At 42.4% G+C, this 19,705-nt stretch overlaps 1 protein-coding gene across 1 annotated transcript in view; it reads left to right on the forward strand.

Moving 5' to 3' along the window:
• The window catches only part of LOC122540620 (Down syndrome cell adhesion molecule-like protein 1 homolog), a 571,589-nt gene that overhangs the window by 39,668 nt on the left and 512,216 nt on the right, over window positions 1-19,705 (forward strand). The window contains exons 2-3 of the mRNA XM_043676579.1: window positions 4,868-5,185; window positions 12,412-12,558. Coding sequence (XP_043532514.1) covers window positions 4,868-5,185; window positions 12,412-12,558 — 465 coding nt within the window. The remainder of the gene's footprint in view (window positions 1-4,867; window positions 5,186-12,411; window positions 12,559-19,705) is intronic.

The raw sequence follows: 19,705 nt of genomic DNA on the forward strand, positions 1-19,705 counted from the left end.
GACATTGAAGCCTGCAGGGTGTTTTCTGATAGATAACTGTACCTCTTTCAAAGAGCAGCAAGGTCTGGGACCAATGTAGGTGTTGCGAAGTCATCTCAGGATCCCTTTCAAAGGGTCAGTGGGGGAGAAGACAGGAGACCCACTCACCAGTAATTAGTAGCACTGTAAGTTTCATAAGGACCATGTTATGGTACCTGCAATTTTGAAGAAGGGCTACTGGACCCAAAACGTTAACTCTGATTTCTCTCCACACATGCTACCAGGCCTGCTGAGCTTCTCCAGCAATTTCTGACCCTGCCTGGTAACAAATACTACTTTTAAAGCTTACTCTGTCAAACCCAAACAATCTGCACATTGGCGCCTAGTTGCCAGGTCCATTATGCAGACACCAAATCCTTTGAACTTGTGTAATATCGGACATTAGAAAGGCCAACCGGTACTGCTTTGAATCCTGTACCTAAAGTGTATGCTCACTTCCATCTTGCTGGACACCGCTGCCTTTCCCACGGAGCTGTCTGTTCACCTTGATAAGGCAATAGCAGCCTCCAACATGGCCGCCACCAACATGGCCGCCACCTGTTTTTGCTACATACAAAACGCGGGCAGCTCTCAATTCCTGGAGGCAATTGATGTTGCCAAATGGTCACTGGGTTCACCTTTGGACCAATTAGGCCAGTTGTATGGTGGTGTTAGAATGATTCAATTAATTTTTTAACATTGTTCTTTCCTGGGACATGGATATGACTGGCAAGATCATCCTTAGTTATACATCATTAATGGCCCTTGAACTGACTGGCTTGGCTATTTTGAAGGGAAGGCAAGAGTCATACATGTTGCTGTGGCTCACATTTAGGCCACATAAAATCCTACAGTGGGGAAGCAGGCCATTTGGCCCAGCATATCCACACTGACCCTCCAAACAGCATCCCACCTAGCCTCACCCCATTCCTGCACTTACCATGGTTAATCCATGGACAAAATGGGCAATTCACCATGGCCAATCCACCTAGCTTGCGCATTTTTGGACTGTGGGAGGTAACCCATGCAGACACAGGGAGAATTTGCAAACAGATTATCACCCGAGGCTGGGATCGAACCCAAGCCCTTGATACTGTGAGGCAACAGTGCTGACCACTGAGCTACCATACCGCCCAAAGCTGGAACTTGGCTATAGCAGATGTCCTACACGTGGCAAAGGTAGATGGGTTTTTGTGATCAATTGCTGATCTTTTCACGATCACTACTATTGAGACCAGCGCTTCATTCCAGACTTTATTAATTGAATCGAAATTCATTCAGCTTTGGTGAGATTTGAACTCATGGACCTAGAAACATTAATTAGTCATTAACTAACATCACTGTCTTCCTTTCTTCAGTGGGGAGTTTCATATGGTCCCCAAAACCAGATGAAAATCCAGTGTTTGCTTTTCTTTTCCTGCCCACGTGGGACAAGTGAAAGGGAGAGAAAGAAGAAGGATCAGGGGATGGCACTTTGAGCATACCGTCAGCCCCAAGTTAGGTCCCCTAAACAATCGCCCCCACCGCTCCCTGCTGCTGAAAGGAACATTTACAGATCCCGAATTCTGAACAGAATGAAATCCCAAATCTGTGAGAGGGACCACCGTAGGGAAGCGAGACCAATCATAGAGAAAGCTTTGAAAATATAACATTTCTCTTTGACGGGCAGTCACAATAATTGGAGTCAATGCCAGCTGTGACCCTTCATCCACTCCATCAGGTGATATATTGAAATAAGCAGCGGAAAGATTGAAGTCCCTGGAAAGCAAAATGCAAGCCCTTCGCAAATTAAACTCACTGAGAATTATTGCTCATTTTTCATTGTGCAAACTTTAATCTTTTACTCTGGAAGGTGAGGAATGGGAAGAGTTGATTCCATTTTTCTTTCCTCAATCTGTTTCTACTACAACTAAAGTCAATCTTTGAGTCACCAATTCCTGTAGGAATGTCCTGGAGTCTGAAGCAATTAAACCTTAAATCTCAAGTTATTGCGGTGACTAAATCCCTGGAGCAATAACATCAGAGTATTAAAACACAACACAAAAATATTCCATGTCAGCCTTCTCCTGCTAGTGATAAAAATATGGTATCAGTTCTGGTGAAGGGTCACTGGATTTGAAATGATAACTCTTTCTCTCCATGGATGCTGCCAGACGTGCTGAGTTTCTCCAGCAATTTCTGTTTTTGTTTCAGATCTTCAGGATCTGCAGTTCTTTGTTTTATTACAACATTGGCTTTCTGATTGTTGTGGGAATGTGATGTGCAGTGAGGTGCTAGGTGACGAGTGGTGGATGGATTAATTGAGATCGTATGATGAGACCTCCAGCTCTAGAACCAGCCAGAGTTGGGAAACCCAGTGCTTTATGAACTGGCATGAAATACAATGTTATATTTTCTATTGTCTTTCTAAAGTTGCTGGCCTTGTATGTTGCAAGGTAGTGTAAAGCAGAACTATCCCAAATTCAGGGCTATGATCTGAACTGAGGTAACTAAATCCAATTGGGTCGAGGGATCCCAAGTAATTATCAGGCTTCTGGCACTTGTATTACTCAGTGATTATAATATATTTATAAAATAGAATAGAATAGATGAGGTTTTATTGTCACATATACTCAATGAGTATCGTGAAAAGTTTATACATTGCCAATTACAGCACTGACTTAGAAGGACCTCTGCACAGCTTCTCTAGTTATTGGGTGGCACAGTGGTTAGCACCATTGCCTCACAGCGCCAGGGTCCCAGGTTCAATTCCACTCTCAAGGCAGTTGTCTGTGTGGAGTTCCTCCCACAGTTTAAAGATGTGCAGATTAGGGTGGATTGGCCATGCTGAATTGCCCAGGGATGTTGAGGCTCGCCGTAGGAAATGCAGAGTTATATGGATAGGGTTAGAACATAGAACATTACAGCGCAGTACAGGCCTTTCGGCCCTCGATGTTGTGCTGCCCTGTCTTACTAATCTGAAGGTAAAAACAATGACTGCAGATGCTGGAAACCAGATTCTGGATCAGTGGTGCTGGAAGAGCACAACAGTTCAGGCAGCATCCGAGGAGCAGTGAAATCGACGTTTCGGGCAAAAGCCCTTCATCAGGAATACCACTAATATGAAGCCCATCCATCTACACTATTCCATTTACATCCATATGCCTGTCCAATGACGACTTAAATGAACTTAAACTTGGCGAATCTACTACCATTGCAGACAATGCATTCCATACCCTTACTACTCTCTGAGTAAAGAAACTACCTCTGACATCTGTCTTATATCTATCTCCCCTCACTTTAAAGCTGTGTCCCCTCGTGTTTGCCGTCCCGATACTTGGGAAAAGGCTCTCGCTGTCCACCCTATCTAACCCTCTGATTATCTTGTATGTCTCTATTAAGTCACTTCTCAACCTTCTTCTCTCTAGCGAGAACAGCCTCAAGGCCCTCAGCCTTTCCTCGTAAGACATTCCCTCCATACCAGGCAACATCCTAGTAAATCTCCTCTTCACCCTTTCCAAAGCTTCCACATCCTTCTTATAACGCGGTCACCAGAACTGTCCACAATAATCCAAGTGTGGCCGCACCAGAGCTTTGCACAGCTGCAGCATAACGTCATTGTTCCGGAACTCGATCCCTCTATTAATAAAGGCCAAAAACACTGTATGCCTTCTTAACAACCTGGTCAATCTGGGTGGCAATTTTCAGGGATCTGTGTACATGGACACTGAGATCCCTCTGCTCATCCGCACTCCCTAGAATCCTACCATCAGCCCAGTACTTTGCATTCCGATTACTCTGTCCAAAGTGTATCACCTCACACTTGTCCGCATTAAACTCCATTTGCCACCTCTCAGCCCAGCTCTGCATCCTATCTATGTCTCTCTGCAACCTACTACATCCTTCATCACTATCCAAAACTCCACCTACCTTAGTGTCGTCCGCAAATTTGCTAACCCACCCTTCTATGCCCTCATCCAGGTTATTTATAAAAATGACAAACAGCAGTGGACCTAACACTGACCCTTGTGGTACTCTGCTAGTAACTGGACACCAAGATGAACATGTTCCGTCAACTACAACCCTCTGTTTTCTTTCAGCAAGCCAATTACTTATCCAAACTGCTATATCTCCCACAATCCCATTCCTCCGCATTTTGTATAATAGCCTACTGTGGGGAACCTTATCAAACGCCTTGCTGAAATCCATATGCACCACATCAACCGGTTTACTCTCATTTACCTGTTTGGTCACTTTGTCAAAAAACTCAATAAGATTCATTAGGCATGACCTACCCTTCACAAAACCGTGCTGACTGTCCCTTACCAGATTATTCTTTTCTAGATGGTTATAAATCCTATCTCATAACCTTTTCCAACATTTTACCAACAACTGAAGTGAAACTCACTGGTCTGTAATTACCAGCGTTGTCTCTACTACCCTTTTTGAACAGGGGAACCACATTTGCTATCCTCCAATCCTCTTGGTACCTCAGAGCTTGCAACCCCAAAATCTCAGCGGGTGACAATGTTTGAGGTCTTGACTCATGCTTTGACAAGCCATGCTTTGTTTTAAAGAATCTGGAGACAATGCAGGTATGTGTACCACTGGCGGGGAGATTGGAAATCAGCAATGGGCAGAAACTGGAGGTGTGTAGGTATCTCACAGGGTGGTACAGTTGGAGGATGTTCCAGAAATATGGATCAGATTGCAGTTATGATGAATCTTGATTGTTAGCACGATTTACACTCTATGATATGTCGTAACTTTTGCGTTCCTCTTCAAAGTCATGATGAAAGATTAAGGTGTGAAATTTAACTCTGTGCCAAACTAACTGCGTTTCCATCTCCTCTTTTCCCCCTCCCACCAGCATACAGTGAGGATCCCAGGACAAGCTTGTACTTTGTAAATGACTCACTGCAGCAGGTGATCTTCTCCAGCTCAGTGGGCACGGTGTTGCCGTGCCCGGCTGCCGGGACCCCTGGCACCATCCTCCGCTGGTACCTTGCCACGAAAGACGACATCTACGACGTGCCCAATATTCGCCACGTTCACCTTAACGGCACGCTGCAGCTCTATCCCTTCTCGCCATCCGGGTTTAATAGCTTTATCCATGACAATGACTACTTCTGCACAGCGGAAAATGTAGCTGGCAAGATCAGGAGCCCAAATATCCGAGTCAAAGCAGGTGAGCCTTTCAGATTCGCGGGATTGGAGGCTTAGGTCAGAATACAGGATTAGGCCTTGGGTTTGTACAGTAACATGTGCTCTCCTTGTTTGAGTTTGGGAGGAATCTTTATGCATTGCTTCGTCCTGTGTTTGCCAAGATGGATGAAAACTACTTCCCTCTTTATCTCCAAAACAAAGCATTAATTCATCTTGTGAATATAATGCTGACTGCTGTGATTTGTTCCCTCACCTTTAAGGTGCCCAGGAACATGTTCTTACAGGTAGAATAACTGAACAAAAGCTTGGAAAACCATCAGCCCATCAGGGAAGGGCTGAGGAGAATGCTCATGTTTCAGATTAACTATTTCTTATCAGAGCGCTTCGGGGGGCTCAATTATCCAGCAGTGATGGTCCTCCATTTGATGCACCTTCACCAAAACAACTTGTGAAGGAAAAGTTGACGAATTATGTCTGGGTAGTAGTGTTGTAAAGCTGCCCTTTATTTGAGGAAGTCATGTGGCCTTGTGAACCATAATTACCAATTGGATTTATGGCTGTCCATGTTAACCTCTTGATTAAATGATCATTTTATTATTCACTCTCAAATGTATACTTTATTCTCCATAAAATATTAAAAATAGTGCTGAAGGGACATTGAAAAGTGAGAGTCAATTGTGATGATATGGTGGAATAATGTGATTATAATGAATATAATGATGGAATTATTTGAAATCCTACAATAGGTTTGTAAGTCCCAGTGTAATATGAGGTTAGTGACTACCATATTATTGATAATGTTTAATGTGATTATAAATCTCTTTCTCCATTGTTTCTGAGGAGGCATTAGTGACCTAAGACATATTAATGTAGACAGGTATATCATCTCTCCTTCTGCAGCCAGTTTGAAGTAAACTAAAGTGTCATTAAGAATTTCTCTTGCTGCATAATGTATTTTACAGAGATGAATGGTAAATAGGTGATCTATTCACAGGTCTCCATTGTACATCTGGTCTCAAGGCAAGTGCTGTTTTCTGTTGTGAAATTCTGAGTGCAAAAGTGGGTGACACAGTAGCTAGCACTGCTGCCTCACAACAACAGGAGCTGGGTTTGATTCCAACCTCATGCCAATGTCTGTGTGGAGTCTGCATGTTCTCCCTGTGTCTGTGTGTGTCTCCTCCCACAGTCCAAAGATGTGCAGCGTAGGTGGGTTGGCCATGAAAGCTACAGAGTTATAGGGTGATGGGGTGTGGATCTGAGTAGGGTGCTCTTTGAAGGGTCGGTATGGCCTACTTCCACACTGTAGCGATTCTATGAATGTGTCAGACTGATGGTTGGGCAGTCATGTTGTGGCAGTACGGGACAGTGGGCTGGCTACTTTTGAAATATTGCATGCAATTCTGGTCTCCCTGCTATAGGAAGGATGTTGTGAAACTTGAAAGGGTTCAGAAAAGATTTACAAGGATGTTGCCAGGGTTGGAGGATTTGAGCTAAGGGAGAGGCTGAATAAACTGGGGTTGTTTTCCCTGGAGCGTCGGAGGCTGAGGTGTGACCTTATAGAGGTTTACAAAATCATGAAGTGCACAGATAGGGTAAATAGACAAGGTCTTTTTCCCCAGAATGGGGCAGTACAAAACTAGAGGGCATAGGTTTAGGGTGAGAGGGGAAAGATTTAAAAGGGACTTAAGGTGCAAAGTTTTCATGCAGAGGATGGTGGATGTATGGAATGAGCTGCCAGAGGAAGTGGTCGAGGCTGGTGCAATGGCAACATTTAAAATGCATCTGGATGGGTATATGAATATGAAGGGTTTAGAGGGATATAGGCCAAGTGCTAGCACATGGAACTAGATTAATTTAGGATATCTGATTGGCATGGACGAATTCGACCGAAGGGTCTGTTTTTGTGCTGTACAGCTCAATGACTCTACCTGAACTTGCTATATCTCTATTGGTGGCCTTACCCAACTTCAATGGTTTTATGATGATGCTGTCTCTCCTCTATGTGATCCACTGACGAAAAGATGAGGATGGTGAAAGGGGAATGGGGTGAGGGGAAGATGGATATTTCAGCTGGACATTTCAGTCAGCAACTCTGTCTGGCTGGTCGTTTTGTGAAAGAGAAATGGTAGCTTATCACAGGATATAATTTTAAAAACAGATTCCAGGAAATGTGATCAAACTGCTTGGATACAATGTGTCCCCACTGAGGTAATGTTGAAGAAATTGTTAAAAAAGCTGATACGAAATGTTCCATTTCCCTGATGAAGCCAACAAAATGCACAACCTGATATTCCTTCATCAAGGCACTGGGAGGGAGAAGAGAAATGTTATTTTAATTTTGTCACATTACAACTTTTAAAAGACCTGCTCCAAAATTATTTCTGTCAGGATGATATGTGGATAAGATTTCTACTCCTGAGACTGATAAATCTTGTCATGATGATCTGTTCAATTACCTTACTCCCTTACAAGAACTCTTCTCCTCTCTACCCTGTTATCGTTAGCTTTTAAATATCCATCTACCTGTCGATATCTCCATGGTTACAATCAATGGTGGGGAGGCTTTTTTAGGTATGCCTGATCTGGTCTACCTGGATATATTCCCAACTAGTCCAACCTCAGTTAACCCGCAATAAAACATAAGCTTCCAGAGCAACAGCTTCCTTCACCCGTGCTGCCTCATTTCTAACAAACCATTGTTCTACATTATGGAAACATTATATGTGCAATGCCTATTTTAGTATGAACACAGATGTCATATCATTCAATATAAATGGCTCCTTTGCATTTGAATGATATCAAGACAAACAAAAATGGCTAGAGCCAATTTGACTGCAGTGTTTTCTATTTAATGCACCCCTACCCTGCTGTTGTTAATGCTGGAGTCAGAAGACTGTAAGACATAGAAGCAGACGCAGGCCATTCAGCCCATCGAGTCTGCTCTGAAATTCAATGAGAGAGATCATGGATAACCTGATAATCCTCACCTACTCTTTCCTGTCTTTCCCCATGACCTTTGATTTCTTTGCCCGATCTAAAATCTGTCTGTCTATCTCAGCCTTAAATTGACCTAATGTATACTCTTTTTATACACAGTGACATCTTGACATGTTCTGTTAGCCACCTCCATCCTTTCTTCAAAAGATTGCCCACTCATTCCAGGTATTAATCTATTAAACATTGTGTGGGCGGCACGGTGGCACAGTGGTTAGCACTGCTGCCTCACAGCGCCAGAGACCCGGGTTCAATTCCCGCCTCAGACGACTGACTGTGTGGAGTTTGCACATTCTCCCCGTGTCTGCGTGGGTTTCCTCCGGGTGCTCCGGTTTCCTCCCACAGTCCAAAGATGTGCAGGTCAGGTGAATTGGCTATGCTAAATTGCCCGTAGTGCTAGGTAAAAAGGGGTACATGTAGGGGTATGGGTGGGTTGCGCTTCGGTGGGTCGGTGTGGACTTGTTGGGCCGAAGGGCCTGTTTCCACACTGTAAGTAATCTAATCTAAACCTTCACTTAACTACTTCCAATGCATTTACATCCTTCCTGAAGTAAGGTGACCATTATTGAATGTAATACTCCAGTACAGTCTTGCCAGTGCCCTGTGTAACTGAAGCATAAACTCCTTATTTCTGTATTCATACCCCTTGAGACAAATGATATAATTTTGTTAGCTTTCCTCATTACTTGCTATCCTTGTGGGCTAACCTTTCATAACTCACGCATTATGACACTCCGGTTCCTCTGAATTTTTTTTATTTTGCCTGTCAAAATGGACAATTTCCCACAGTATACTTCATTTCAGAGATCTTTGCTCACTCACATAAATGATGTATATCCCTTTGTTACATCCTTATGTCTTTACACAATTTGCTTTCTGATCTATATTGTGTCATCGGCAATTATATCTTTAGTCTCTTTATCCCAATGGTTTATATAAATGCTGATGTCCCAGCACTAATCTCCTTGACATGCACTTATTGCATTTTGCTTCCATTATCCAACCTATCTGCTAGCCATGCTAATATACTAGTCCCAATACAACAACCATTTATTATCAAAATAACTTTTGTTGTGGTAGATTATCAAATTTCAGGAAACCTAAGAACAGTATATCCACTGGTTCCCTTTTATCCACTACAGGTATTACATTCTCAAAGTGCTCCAATAGATTTCTAAAACATGATTTCTCTTTCAGAAATTGTATTGATTCTAATTATCTTGAACATCTGTTATAAGTAGTCTGTTACAACTTCTTCAATGATGTAACTAATTGTGTATTCTTGATGTACATGTTTGGATAACTGACCCAATCAGACCTCTTGGCATTGAGTCTGAACCTAATGTTGCTGTTAAAGTCCTCTCAGTCAGTGACCCTAGATTTGGGATACACACTGGTTGCTGGGATTTCTGATCTCCCAAACTGACCAAATCAATTCAGGTGATCATGCATCTGAATCCCTAGCACCACTGATTCTTTGTGAGTGGGCGTTGCCATGTTTTATTGAACTAGGTTACCCGTTGTTGTCGAACATTGATCCTGAGGAAGTAAGGAAGACCCTGTTTGTTATAATATGTTGGAAAGATGAGCTGGTGATCACTCTGGAAGTATTGATGGAAATTACAGAATAACACTGCCCCGTAGAAAACAAATAACTCAAGAAACAAGGTAAGGGATATTTAGGGTGAAGTCAGGAAAAAAATGTCACACAAATTGAGTGGAGCTCTACACTTTCCTTCCTCAAAAGCTATTGAGGCTAGAGTCAAAGACAGTTTCAAAAATGAGATTAATCCAGTTTGTAGGCTAGATACAGATGTTATTGAATCAACCTGTTCAGAGATATTGTTACAAACCTCTAGACCAGGTGGGAACTTGAACACAGACCCATTGGCTCGGATACTATCACTGCACCGTAACAGCCATTACATAACTGGTCACAAAATCAAGGTGTTTAATTGGAGTTACGATACAAAAATCAGCATAATTTAATTAAATGGCAGAGTAAGTTAGAAGGGTTGAATGAATGCACTGTGTTTCTTTTGCTATTGGAGAAAATATAGAAATTGTGGACCAAGGGATGCTGTTTTCAGGGAGCAGAAAGGCACAATTCAGATGGACAGCATTCTCCTAATGCAAAATGCATGTGTCCATTCTGAGTGACCTGTGGTTGCCAGTGAACCCTTGAATCAAAATGGGATCATTAGCTCTGTTGTGTATACACCCAAAACCATTTGGGAGGGTTTCCCTCAAAGGATCCCAGTTTCACTATATGTGGCAATATCAAACAGAGTAGCCACAGCTACTGTTCACTGTAATCACATCAGTGAACCAATGAAATCTCTTTGCAGCAATATTGACTTAACAAAGTGCTGTTGCAGTAATAGGCACCATTTGGGTCAGAGTCTTATCCCATCGGAAAGGGGGCATTGCATGGCTACAGTATTGTTAAGGATCTTGAAATGATTTGAAGACAATTTGATTATCGAGCCATGGACATCTTGACAGATTCTTGAAACATTCTGACTAACAGTGGACATGATTAACTGGAAGAGCTTTTGAGCCATAGTTTCCCAGACCTCTGTTATTAAACACAAAAGAAAGGATAAAATGATGACTGAGATGAGGAGGAATTTCTTCATTAGAACATTACGAATTCTCTTTTATGGAGAGCTGTGGGTGATCAGCCAATGAATATATTCACAACTGAGATTAAGGGAATTATGGGCACAAAGGGACTAGGTTGGGGAGTTGAGATTGATTTAGAATGTCAGCCATGATATTGTTGAATGCAGAGTAAGTTTAGACGGCCATATAGTTTACTCCTTGTTATGCCCATGGTGAGCACTCTTGTTTTTAAGCCACCAGTCATGGGTTTAAGTCCTACTCCAGTAACTTGAGAACAAAATCATGGTCTGATTCTCTGGCTAGTCTTGTGATGTTGTCCATCGAGAGACATGTTAAACCGGGATGCTGTTTACTCTCTGGGGTGGAATACCATAGGGCGTAGAAACAGGCCTTCCGGCCCAACTTGTCCATGCTGACCAGGTTTCCAAAACTGAACTATTGCCTGTGTTTGGTCCATATCCCTCTAAATCTTTCTGATCCATGAACCTGTCATAAAAACATAAGCAATATGAGCAGGAGTCGGCCATCTGGCCCGTTGAGACTACTCTGTTATTCAATAAGATCATAGCTGAGCTTTTCGTGGAGTCAGCTCCACTTACCCACCCGTTCACCATAAACTCTTAGTTCCTTTACTGTTCAAATAAATCTACCTACCTTTGCCTTAAAAACATTCAATGAGGTAGCCTCAACCGCTTCACTGGGCAGGGAACTCCAAGATTCACAACCCTTTGGGTGAAGAACTTCCTCCTCAACTCAGTCCTGAATCTGCTCCCCCTTCATTTTGAGGCTATGCCCTCTAGTTCGAGTTTCACCTGCCAGTGAAAACAACCTTCCTGCTTCCATCTCATCCAATCCTTTCATAATTGCATATGTTTCTGTAAGATTCCCCCCTCATTTTTCTAAATTCCAATGAGTATAGATACATTCTACTCAATCTCTCCTCAGAAGCCAACCCCCTCAACTCCAGAATCAACTTCATGAATCTCCTCCATACTCCCTCACGTGCCAAATGTCAGATTTCTTTTAAATGTTGTAATCGTACCTGCTTCTAACACTTGCTCTGGCAGTTTGTTCCATATACACACTACCCTCCATGTGAAAAAGTTGCCCAGTAGGTCCCTTTTAAATTTTTCCCCTCACACCTTAAATCTATGTCTTCTAGTTTTGGACTCAAGTACCCTGGGGAAAAGACCTGTAAGATATTCATTTTTGAAAATAAGGTGAAAGGTCTCCTTTGTCCGAGTCACCATTTATTCCACAATTACTGTCATTCCACACAGATTATGTGGTCACTATCACATTGTGGAAGCTTGCTGTGTGCAAGATGGCTGCTGCATTTCTTATGTCCTGTTAGGGAGTATTACATTTGAAAAGTAATCCAGTATATATGTACTGCTTTGAGGTGTCTTGAGGTTGTGAAAGGTGCTATGTGAATGCTCATTTTCTCCTTTTTAAACCTCGTGTTCTTATGTTTCAGGGTCTCACCAGATCAGGAACCATCTTCAGCTTGAGGATTACAGTTAAATGGTTCTAATCAGGTCCCAGAGTGTCCAGAACAGCTTGTGAACATGTTGCTTTCGCATTCAAACAGTTTCATTCACCATATTTACATGCTTTGTGTTTTCCTAGTTTTCAGGGAACCCTACACCGTAAGGGTGGAGGATCAAAGGTCAATGCGTGGAAGCGTGGCTGTCTTCAAGTGCCTCATTCCTCCTTCGGTGCAGGAGTATGTTAGCGTTGTGTCTTGGGAAAAAGATACAGTCTCAATTATCCCAGGTAGGACCAGAAAATGCAAATCTAAGATGAGGCTCCTTGCATTTCCCTTGTTTTGTGTCTCCTGTCCAAACCTTGTGAAATTGCAATGCGGTATTCGATTCTCTCACTCTGACTGCTTTCCAAAAAGAAATGCAATCCTCAAAATGATTGTTGATAAAATATTTTACTGATCTTAGCTGTTTACGGGCTTTACCCAGAGACTGTTGCCTTTGTTGAATGTGTCAACTGGTTTTGACTTATGAATTGAGCAGATGATCTGTCTTGGTGCACCACCCTGAGATAGGACTGAGAAGCTGCTGGGTTTGTAATCTGCAGCACTAAATGACTGCTGCCTCCATAGTTTGTGTTGTTCTAAACAGAATTTGGAAATCTCACGGTTGGTGGTTGTCAAGTTGTCAATTCCGTAGCTGAGCTGAGTTGCTTAATGGTTTGCTTTTGTGGATGTTAAGGTCACGTGCAAAGCTATGTGCAGCAAGGCAAGATACCTACACAAGTACATGACCTTTTACACTGGCAGATTGTTGTAATAAAAGGTCACACAATGTGCATAGAAACTGATTGAGTGTTAATGTGTAGCAAAGTATGTGGACAGAGGGTGAGAGATGATACTAATTTTTGCTGGTTGGGTTCAGGTCGAACAAATGTGTGTGTAGGCCAGGCCAATGAGGCCCACTTCTCTGATAAACATAGAAATTGGTCATTTCTCTTTGCACTCAGTTTTTAAAGATTGTTATTAATTCATATTTTGCATAGGTTCTGAGGGGTATCATTACCCATATATTTTGAAATGATGCAAGTTCCTTCATACTGTCTCAACTTCCAGCAGAGCTCTTATAGTGATGTGGTACTCTGTCAATCCCTGCTTCAGAGCTAGAGCTGTGGGTTCATATCAGGGCATTGAAGGTGCATTCATAACGCAGTGAAAACAAGTTGAGTATTAACCTGCAAATCCTTCCAACATGTGCCAAAGGCAGATGGTAAGAAGGGGAGAGATTGCTGGTCACCATGTGCTTAACCATCACTAACAATAGCTCCATATGATAACATGCAGGTAACAGAGCATGTTGCTATAGAAATCTGGATGCATGAGTAAACTACTTTATATACATATGCGTTTGCACACATGCATATGAATACACGCTCATGCTTGCATATACAATTGCACATAAGCACGCACAAACAAATGCAGGCATATACAAAAATGTATGCATGCATATACAAATTTGCACACATGCACATCTACAAATGTGAACACACATATGTATGTGTGTACATATATGCAAACTCGCATATGCACACATGCACATGAGTGCATATAGATACATGCGTATATATACTAATGCATGCACACGTACACACACTCCTTGATACTTTTTCCAAAGATGTTTGTTGTTGATGCCAAAGGGCGAGGTGGAAACAAAATCAAACTGTTGAGGAGAACTAAGAGCAGCATGACCCAGGAACATTTGAGTTGGATTTTTCTCTTTGACGCCGATAGATCAGGAGACAAAGACGACTTTGAAGTCAGAAGTGCAGAAGATTATTGGTCATTTCCGAAAGCATTGTCAAGCTTTAACAGTCAATAATTTAACTGTAATATTGTTGGCCTAAGGCCAATATTGTGTTGAAATCCTGAAGAAACCTCTGGCTTTTATTTTTTCAACCTTGGTGTACAAAGGCTTTGTGAGTATTTGTTCAGAGTCTTCTGCAGCGGTGCTTATTTAAGTGGAAAGCATGGTTTGGCAATGGGAATTAATCACTAATTTGTAGTGCACATTGGAAGAATTTTTACATTTGCTTCTGCAAAAAATTGGGTCAAATAATGCTGAACTGGTGCAGCATGAGAGAGCTTGTATGAGCTGCTTGTTGATGGGTATCTGCCTGCCAAATGCATATCCTTCATGATCTGTCTCCTTGCTCTCATTACGTCCTTCAGGAAAGGAAATAAGGCCATTTGACCATAAGACATAGGAGCACAAATTAGGCCATTCAGTCCATCAAGCCAATTCAATCATGGCTGATAAGTTTCTCAACCCCATTCTCCCCCTTTCTCCCTGTAACCCTTGATCCCCTTGACAATCAAGAACCTATCTATCTTTTTCATATACTTATTGACCTGTGGCAGTGAATTCTATAGATTAGCCACTCTGGCTGAAAACATTTCTCCTTATCTTTGTTATGCAAGGTCTTCTCTTTACTCTAAGGCTGTGCCTTCGGATCCTAGTCTCTCCTACCAATGGAAACATCTTTCCAACATCCAATCTGTCCAGGCCATTCCGTATGTTTCAATTAGATTCCCCCAACCATCCCTCCAAACTCCATCGAATATAGACCCAGAGTCCTCAAGCATTCCCCATATGTTAAGCTTTTCATTCCAGGCAACTGCCAACCTTACCTGGTGTGGCCCAGAATGTGACTGCAGTGGTACATGTGGTAGCTGCCTTCTCAACTGGCTTGGTGCACGAGCAAGTCTCTCATTTATGTATTGGTAATGTGAGTTGTGCAATAAATTCCAGTGACACCCACATCCCTGGAATGCGTAAAAGCAAAGAAATAACATCTTTTGAAGTTGAGTAAGCTCTCAAAAGTAGAAGTAGAAATAGAAGGGATGCTCAACACAAAGGAGTCATTGGGGAGGGTGTGGGTGATGCAAACGTTGGCCGAGGAGGTTGGGTTTTGAGAATGGTCTTAAAGAAAGATGGGAAGGTGGAGTGACAGCAAAGTTTAGCGAGGCATTCACCAGCACAGGCACAAAACAGCTGAAGGTGTTTTCAGAGGACATCGGGAAGATTGGAATGTACAAGAGGTGAGAGGAAGAGAGAGTTTGGAGGATGGACGTGTGTGGGGTAGGTGGGAGAGAATGGAGGTGGAGGTGTTGGTTTTCGAGCTGTGCTCTCGGATGAAATCGGAGCACAGGTTGGTCACAAGTTGCCAGTAGAACAATGCATTGAGAAAAACTGCTTGTTCTCTTTGGATACAGTTTGACATTGAGATAGAGAACAGGATGTTTTGAGAGCCAGCAAAACCTCTAAAATGACTAAGTGAGAGGGGAAATTTGGGGATAGACATAATTGTGGGTACTGAGATTTGTGCTGAGTAGATTGTTCAATTCATTTAACAGCAAGACACTGTTGGGAGACGCAGGGAAAGGTAAATGAACAATTTAAATCTATTTGTCTCAAATAATAACAGGGAAATCTTGCTAAAACTGTACAAGGCACTGGTCAGACCACAGCTGGAATAATGTGAACAGTTTAGGCCCTTAAGAAAGATAGACCAGCATTGGAGGCAGTACATAGAAGGTTCACTTAGTTGATCCTGGGTATGCTGGGATTGTCTAAACTGGGTAGATGCAGACCAGTTGTTGGTGAGACAAGAACCAGAGGACATCATCTCATAATGAGGTGTCACTCAGTTACAACAGAGATAAGAAGGAATTTCCTCTCTCAGAGGGTTGTGAATCTGTCGAATTCTTTACCATAGATGGCAGCCGAGGCTGGGACACTAACAATATTAGGCTGAGACAGATAGCTATTAAAGAGTGAGGGAATCAAAAGTTATAGGGAGATGGCAGGAAAGTGGAGTTGAGGATTTTCAAATCAGCCATGATCTCATTGAATCGTGGAACAGACATGATGGGCTTACTTGTGCCCATGCATCTCATAGTCTATTCATGGATTATTCATTTATCCAGTGCTTGTTGGAGTTAGTGTCATTGCATTTTCATTCTGTTTTGTGAAATATCCTGTTGTCTAATGAAGAGATGGCCTTGGAAAACCCATTGGTTAAAAGTCTGGTGGTTAATTACATCTGAATGGGACCTGGCCAGGGATAATTACCTTTTAGGAGCAGATTTTGTTGTTATTTATTTTTATGACATACAAATCTTTTTGGCTTGAGGTGCATGAGGACTTGTAGAAATGTACATACATACAAACTAGAACCAGCAGGAGGCCATTCAGCCCCTTGAGTCTGCTCTGCCATTCAGTAAGGTCATGGCTGCTCTGATTGGAACTGGAAATCTATATTCCCGCTTACTCCTGATAACCTCTCATTCCTTTGCTTAACAAAAATCTATCTGCCTCTGCCTTAAAATAGTGAAGGACTCTTCCTGGAAAAGTAGTTGGATTAGAGTTCCAAAGATTCAGGAGCCTTTCAGAGAAGAAAGACTTGCTTCATTTGTTTTAATGGGCCACCCCTGACTTTTAAATAATAACCTATAGTTCTAAATTGTCCCACAAGTGGAAACATCTATCCTGTCAAGACCCATCACAAGCTTATATGATTTAACCAAGTTGCCTCTTACTTTTCTAAACTCCAATGGATACAATTCTAGCACTTTTAACCTTTCCTCATAAGGCACGCCTCTCTTCACAGGTTTTAGTCTAGTAAACCTTCTCTGAACTGCTTTTAATGCAGCCTGGACAACTTTATGTTTGCAGAAATTAATTGTGAATAGTCACTTCTTGGTCCGATTGAGATGTTTTCTACAGCATTCCTATCCTTTGGACCCTCGGGCTGCACTTGCCTTTTTCAATCGTTATTCATCCACTTTTATTTTATTACTGTTTGATATTTAAAGCTAACCACCTCTTAATGTGTCCATCAATTGATTCTATATCCGACTATTGTGTTCTGAAGAGGTTTCTGGTGATAGTGGGAAAAGACTTGGAGTTTAAGTTGAGGAGAGAACGTAGGATATATCTATTCGAAGATATCAACAAACAAAGCATTTGGGGCTCATTAAAGTCAATGTTGTTCAACAAAAGGTTTAAACGTTATGATTATTATAGGATCTTTTCATATTCATACAGACTTACAACATATACAGTTGATGTGTTAAGTGGCACTTGTTTGGAATGAGTCTCACTTACATTGCTTATAAAAGATTTCACTATCTTGTCTGTACATGCCTTATGCTTTGAAAGCAAACAATACATTTCATTGAGGCTGTGACCTATCTTGTTTCCATCACTTGGTATTATCATTGGCAAAGGGCTTTCCATTGATACTGAGATTGAGTTGTGTGAATAAAGGTTATTTCAGCATTAAGTGGATATAGGTTTCCACGCTTGTCAGCTGGCGGAAATGGAATAATGCAGCAAGGTTTTCTTTCACCTTGGGGTAATGAGGGAATGTAAAATGCAGGAAATTTAAATAAAGTGCCAGGGGGTTGGAAGAAGTACACAGGGCAGGAGGATTCCACATGGCCGCTGACTGAGGGCTAGATAAATGCATTGAAGCAAGATGAGCCCAAATCCATCGACATCCAATCTGTTTTCTCCCTAACCTCTTCCTGTTACAGAAAGTAAAGGCTGTGGATGTTGGAAATCTGAATTGAAGACATAATACTGGAAATGCTCAGTATCAGCAGAGAGGGAGAGACAGAGAGAGCAAGAACGTGAATTACTGTTTAAGGTAAATGACATTCCGTCAGAACTGGGAAAGGTTCAAGAGATGTAACAGATTTTAAGCAAGGGAAAGGGCAAGGTGAATAAAACATAGGAGAAAGGTTTGTGGTGCTGTGAATGGCAGGAGAATTCATGTTAATACTCCACTGATAGTCTCATACACCCAGTGGTTAGGTTGGGATTGGTTAGCTCAGTTGGCTGGCTGACTGGTTTATAATTCAGAGTTGATGCCAACAGCATGGGTTCAATTCCCCCACTGACTGAGGTTACCATTGAAGGACTGTCCATCTTGCCTGAGGTTTGCTCTTGTCTTGCTTCATGTGCTTAGGGAACTAACATATTTGACACTGTCCTCTCCAATCTACCAGTAGTAGATGCAACTGATCTTGGCAGTATTGGTCAGAGTGACCATTGCACAATCCTGTGGAGATCGGCGATCTCTCCATCACATCATGTGGAATCATCACTATGCTAAATGGGATGGATTTCAAACATCTAGCAACTCAAGAATGAGCATCCATATGGCACGATGGAGCACCAGAGGCAACAAAACTGTATTCAACCACAATCCGTGTGAGCTCAAGGCCTGACATATCACAAATTAATCAATAAAAGTAAAAGTCACCTAGAAAGGGGAAGGCAAGTATTGAATGCCAGTCCTGTTTTAAAAAAAACAATTCCTTTCAGTGTACATGCAGCAATGCTGGTGACAAGAAGAATGTGTCAATGGCTTGGAGCATCACTGTGTTCCTGACTGAAAGAGGAAATATCACAGTAGGACCTGATACTGGGTGAAAGGTTAATTTTAGTTCTCTGCTATAAATACAGCTCCAGTCGCACACCTGGGATTTTAGATTCTGTCTCCTTGCAAAATTACATTTGACTGGCTAGACAGTATCCTTTGACACATTAACGCCAGCTTGTTATGACTCCGACATCACTGAATCCAGGAAAAATACTGGGCTGATGAGGCCATTTGGCCCTTCAGGACCTGGGATGGATCTTACAAACAGCTGTCCAGTCAATCAGCCTCCCCTTCCGTGTAGCAGTACAAACTGTCGTTCCTTTGAGTATTTAACCAAATTCCATTCCAAATGTTGCAACTAGAGCTGCTACCTCTGCTATCGGACAGTGTGTCTCACATCATGATCCCATGGTGCCCAGCTGGGTTTTTCACTAAGATCCCACTGATTCCTCTGCCCGTTATCTTAGATCTGTCCCCTTTCAATATTGTTTCCCATGGCCCTGGGAACAGTTTCACATTGGCTTCAGCAATTGGTCCTTGGGAGAAGGATCAGAATCTTGGACAAATTATTCCAGCTGGACAGTATCTTTGTCCCTTTGGACTAGTCTGGCCCAGCATGGTGGGCAGGCTGTGTGGGTGAGGGAGCCTATTGGAATGCCCGAGGTTCTGGGTAGCCATCACATTGACTGGGGGGAGGTGGGCACTGTCGACACAGGATGTGGATAATCGCATAATCTTGTGAGGGATAGGGGTGTGTTGCTGTAAGATGGCGGCAACCTCGAAAAATGTAAAACAGGTTTGACTTAAATTGCCGAGGAAAAGACCTCCCATGGAATGACCTGCATAGAACCCTCTTGGAGATGGGGTCCAGACCTTTGTCAGAGATCTCACTGTCTCCCTGGCCTGCTGCTCAGTGGTGGCCAACCACCATCCTCTAGAGTCTGGCCTAGGGAATGGAGCAGGCAATAAAATCCTGGCAATGCCACAAATG

This window comes from Chiloscyllium plagiosum, chromosome 35, assembly GCF_004010195.1.
Source record: "Chiloscyllium plagiosum isolate BGI_BamShark_2017 chromosome 35, ASM401019v2, whole genome shotgun sequence".
Lineage (NCBI taxonomy): Eukaryota > Metazoa > Chordata > Chondrichthyes > Orectolobiformes > Hemiscylliidae > Chiloscyllium > Chiloscyllium plagiosum.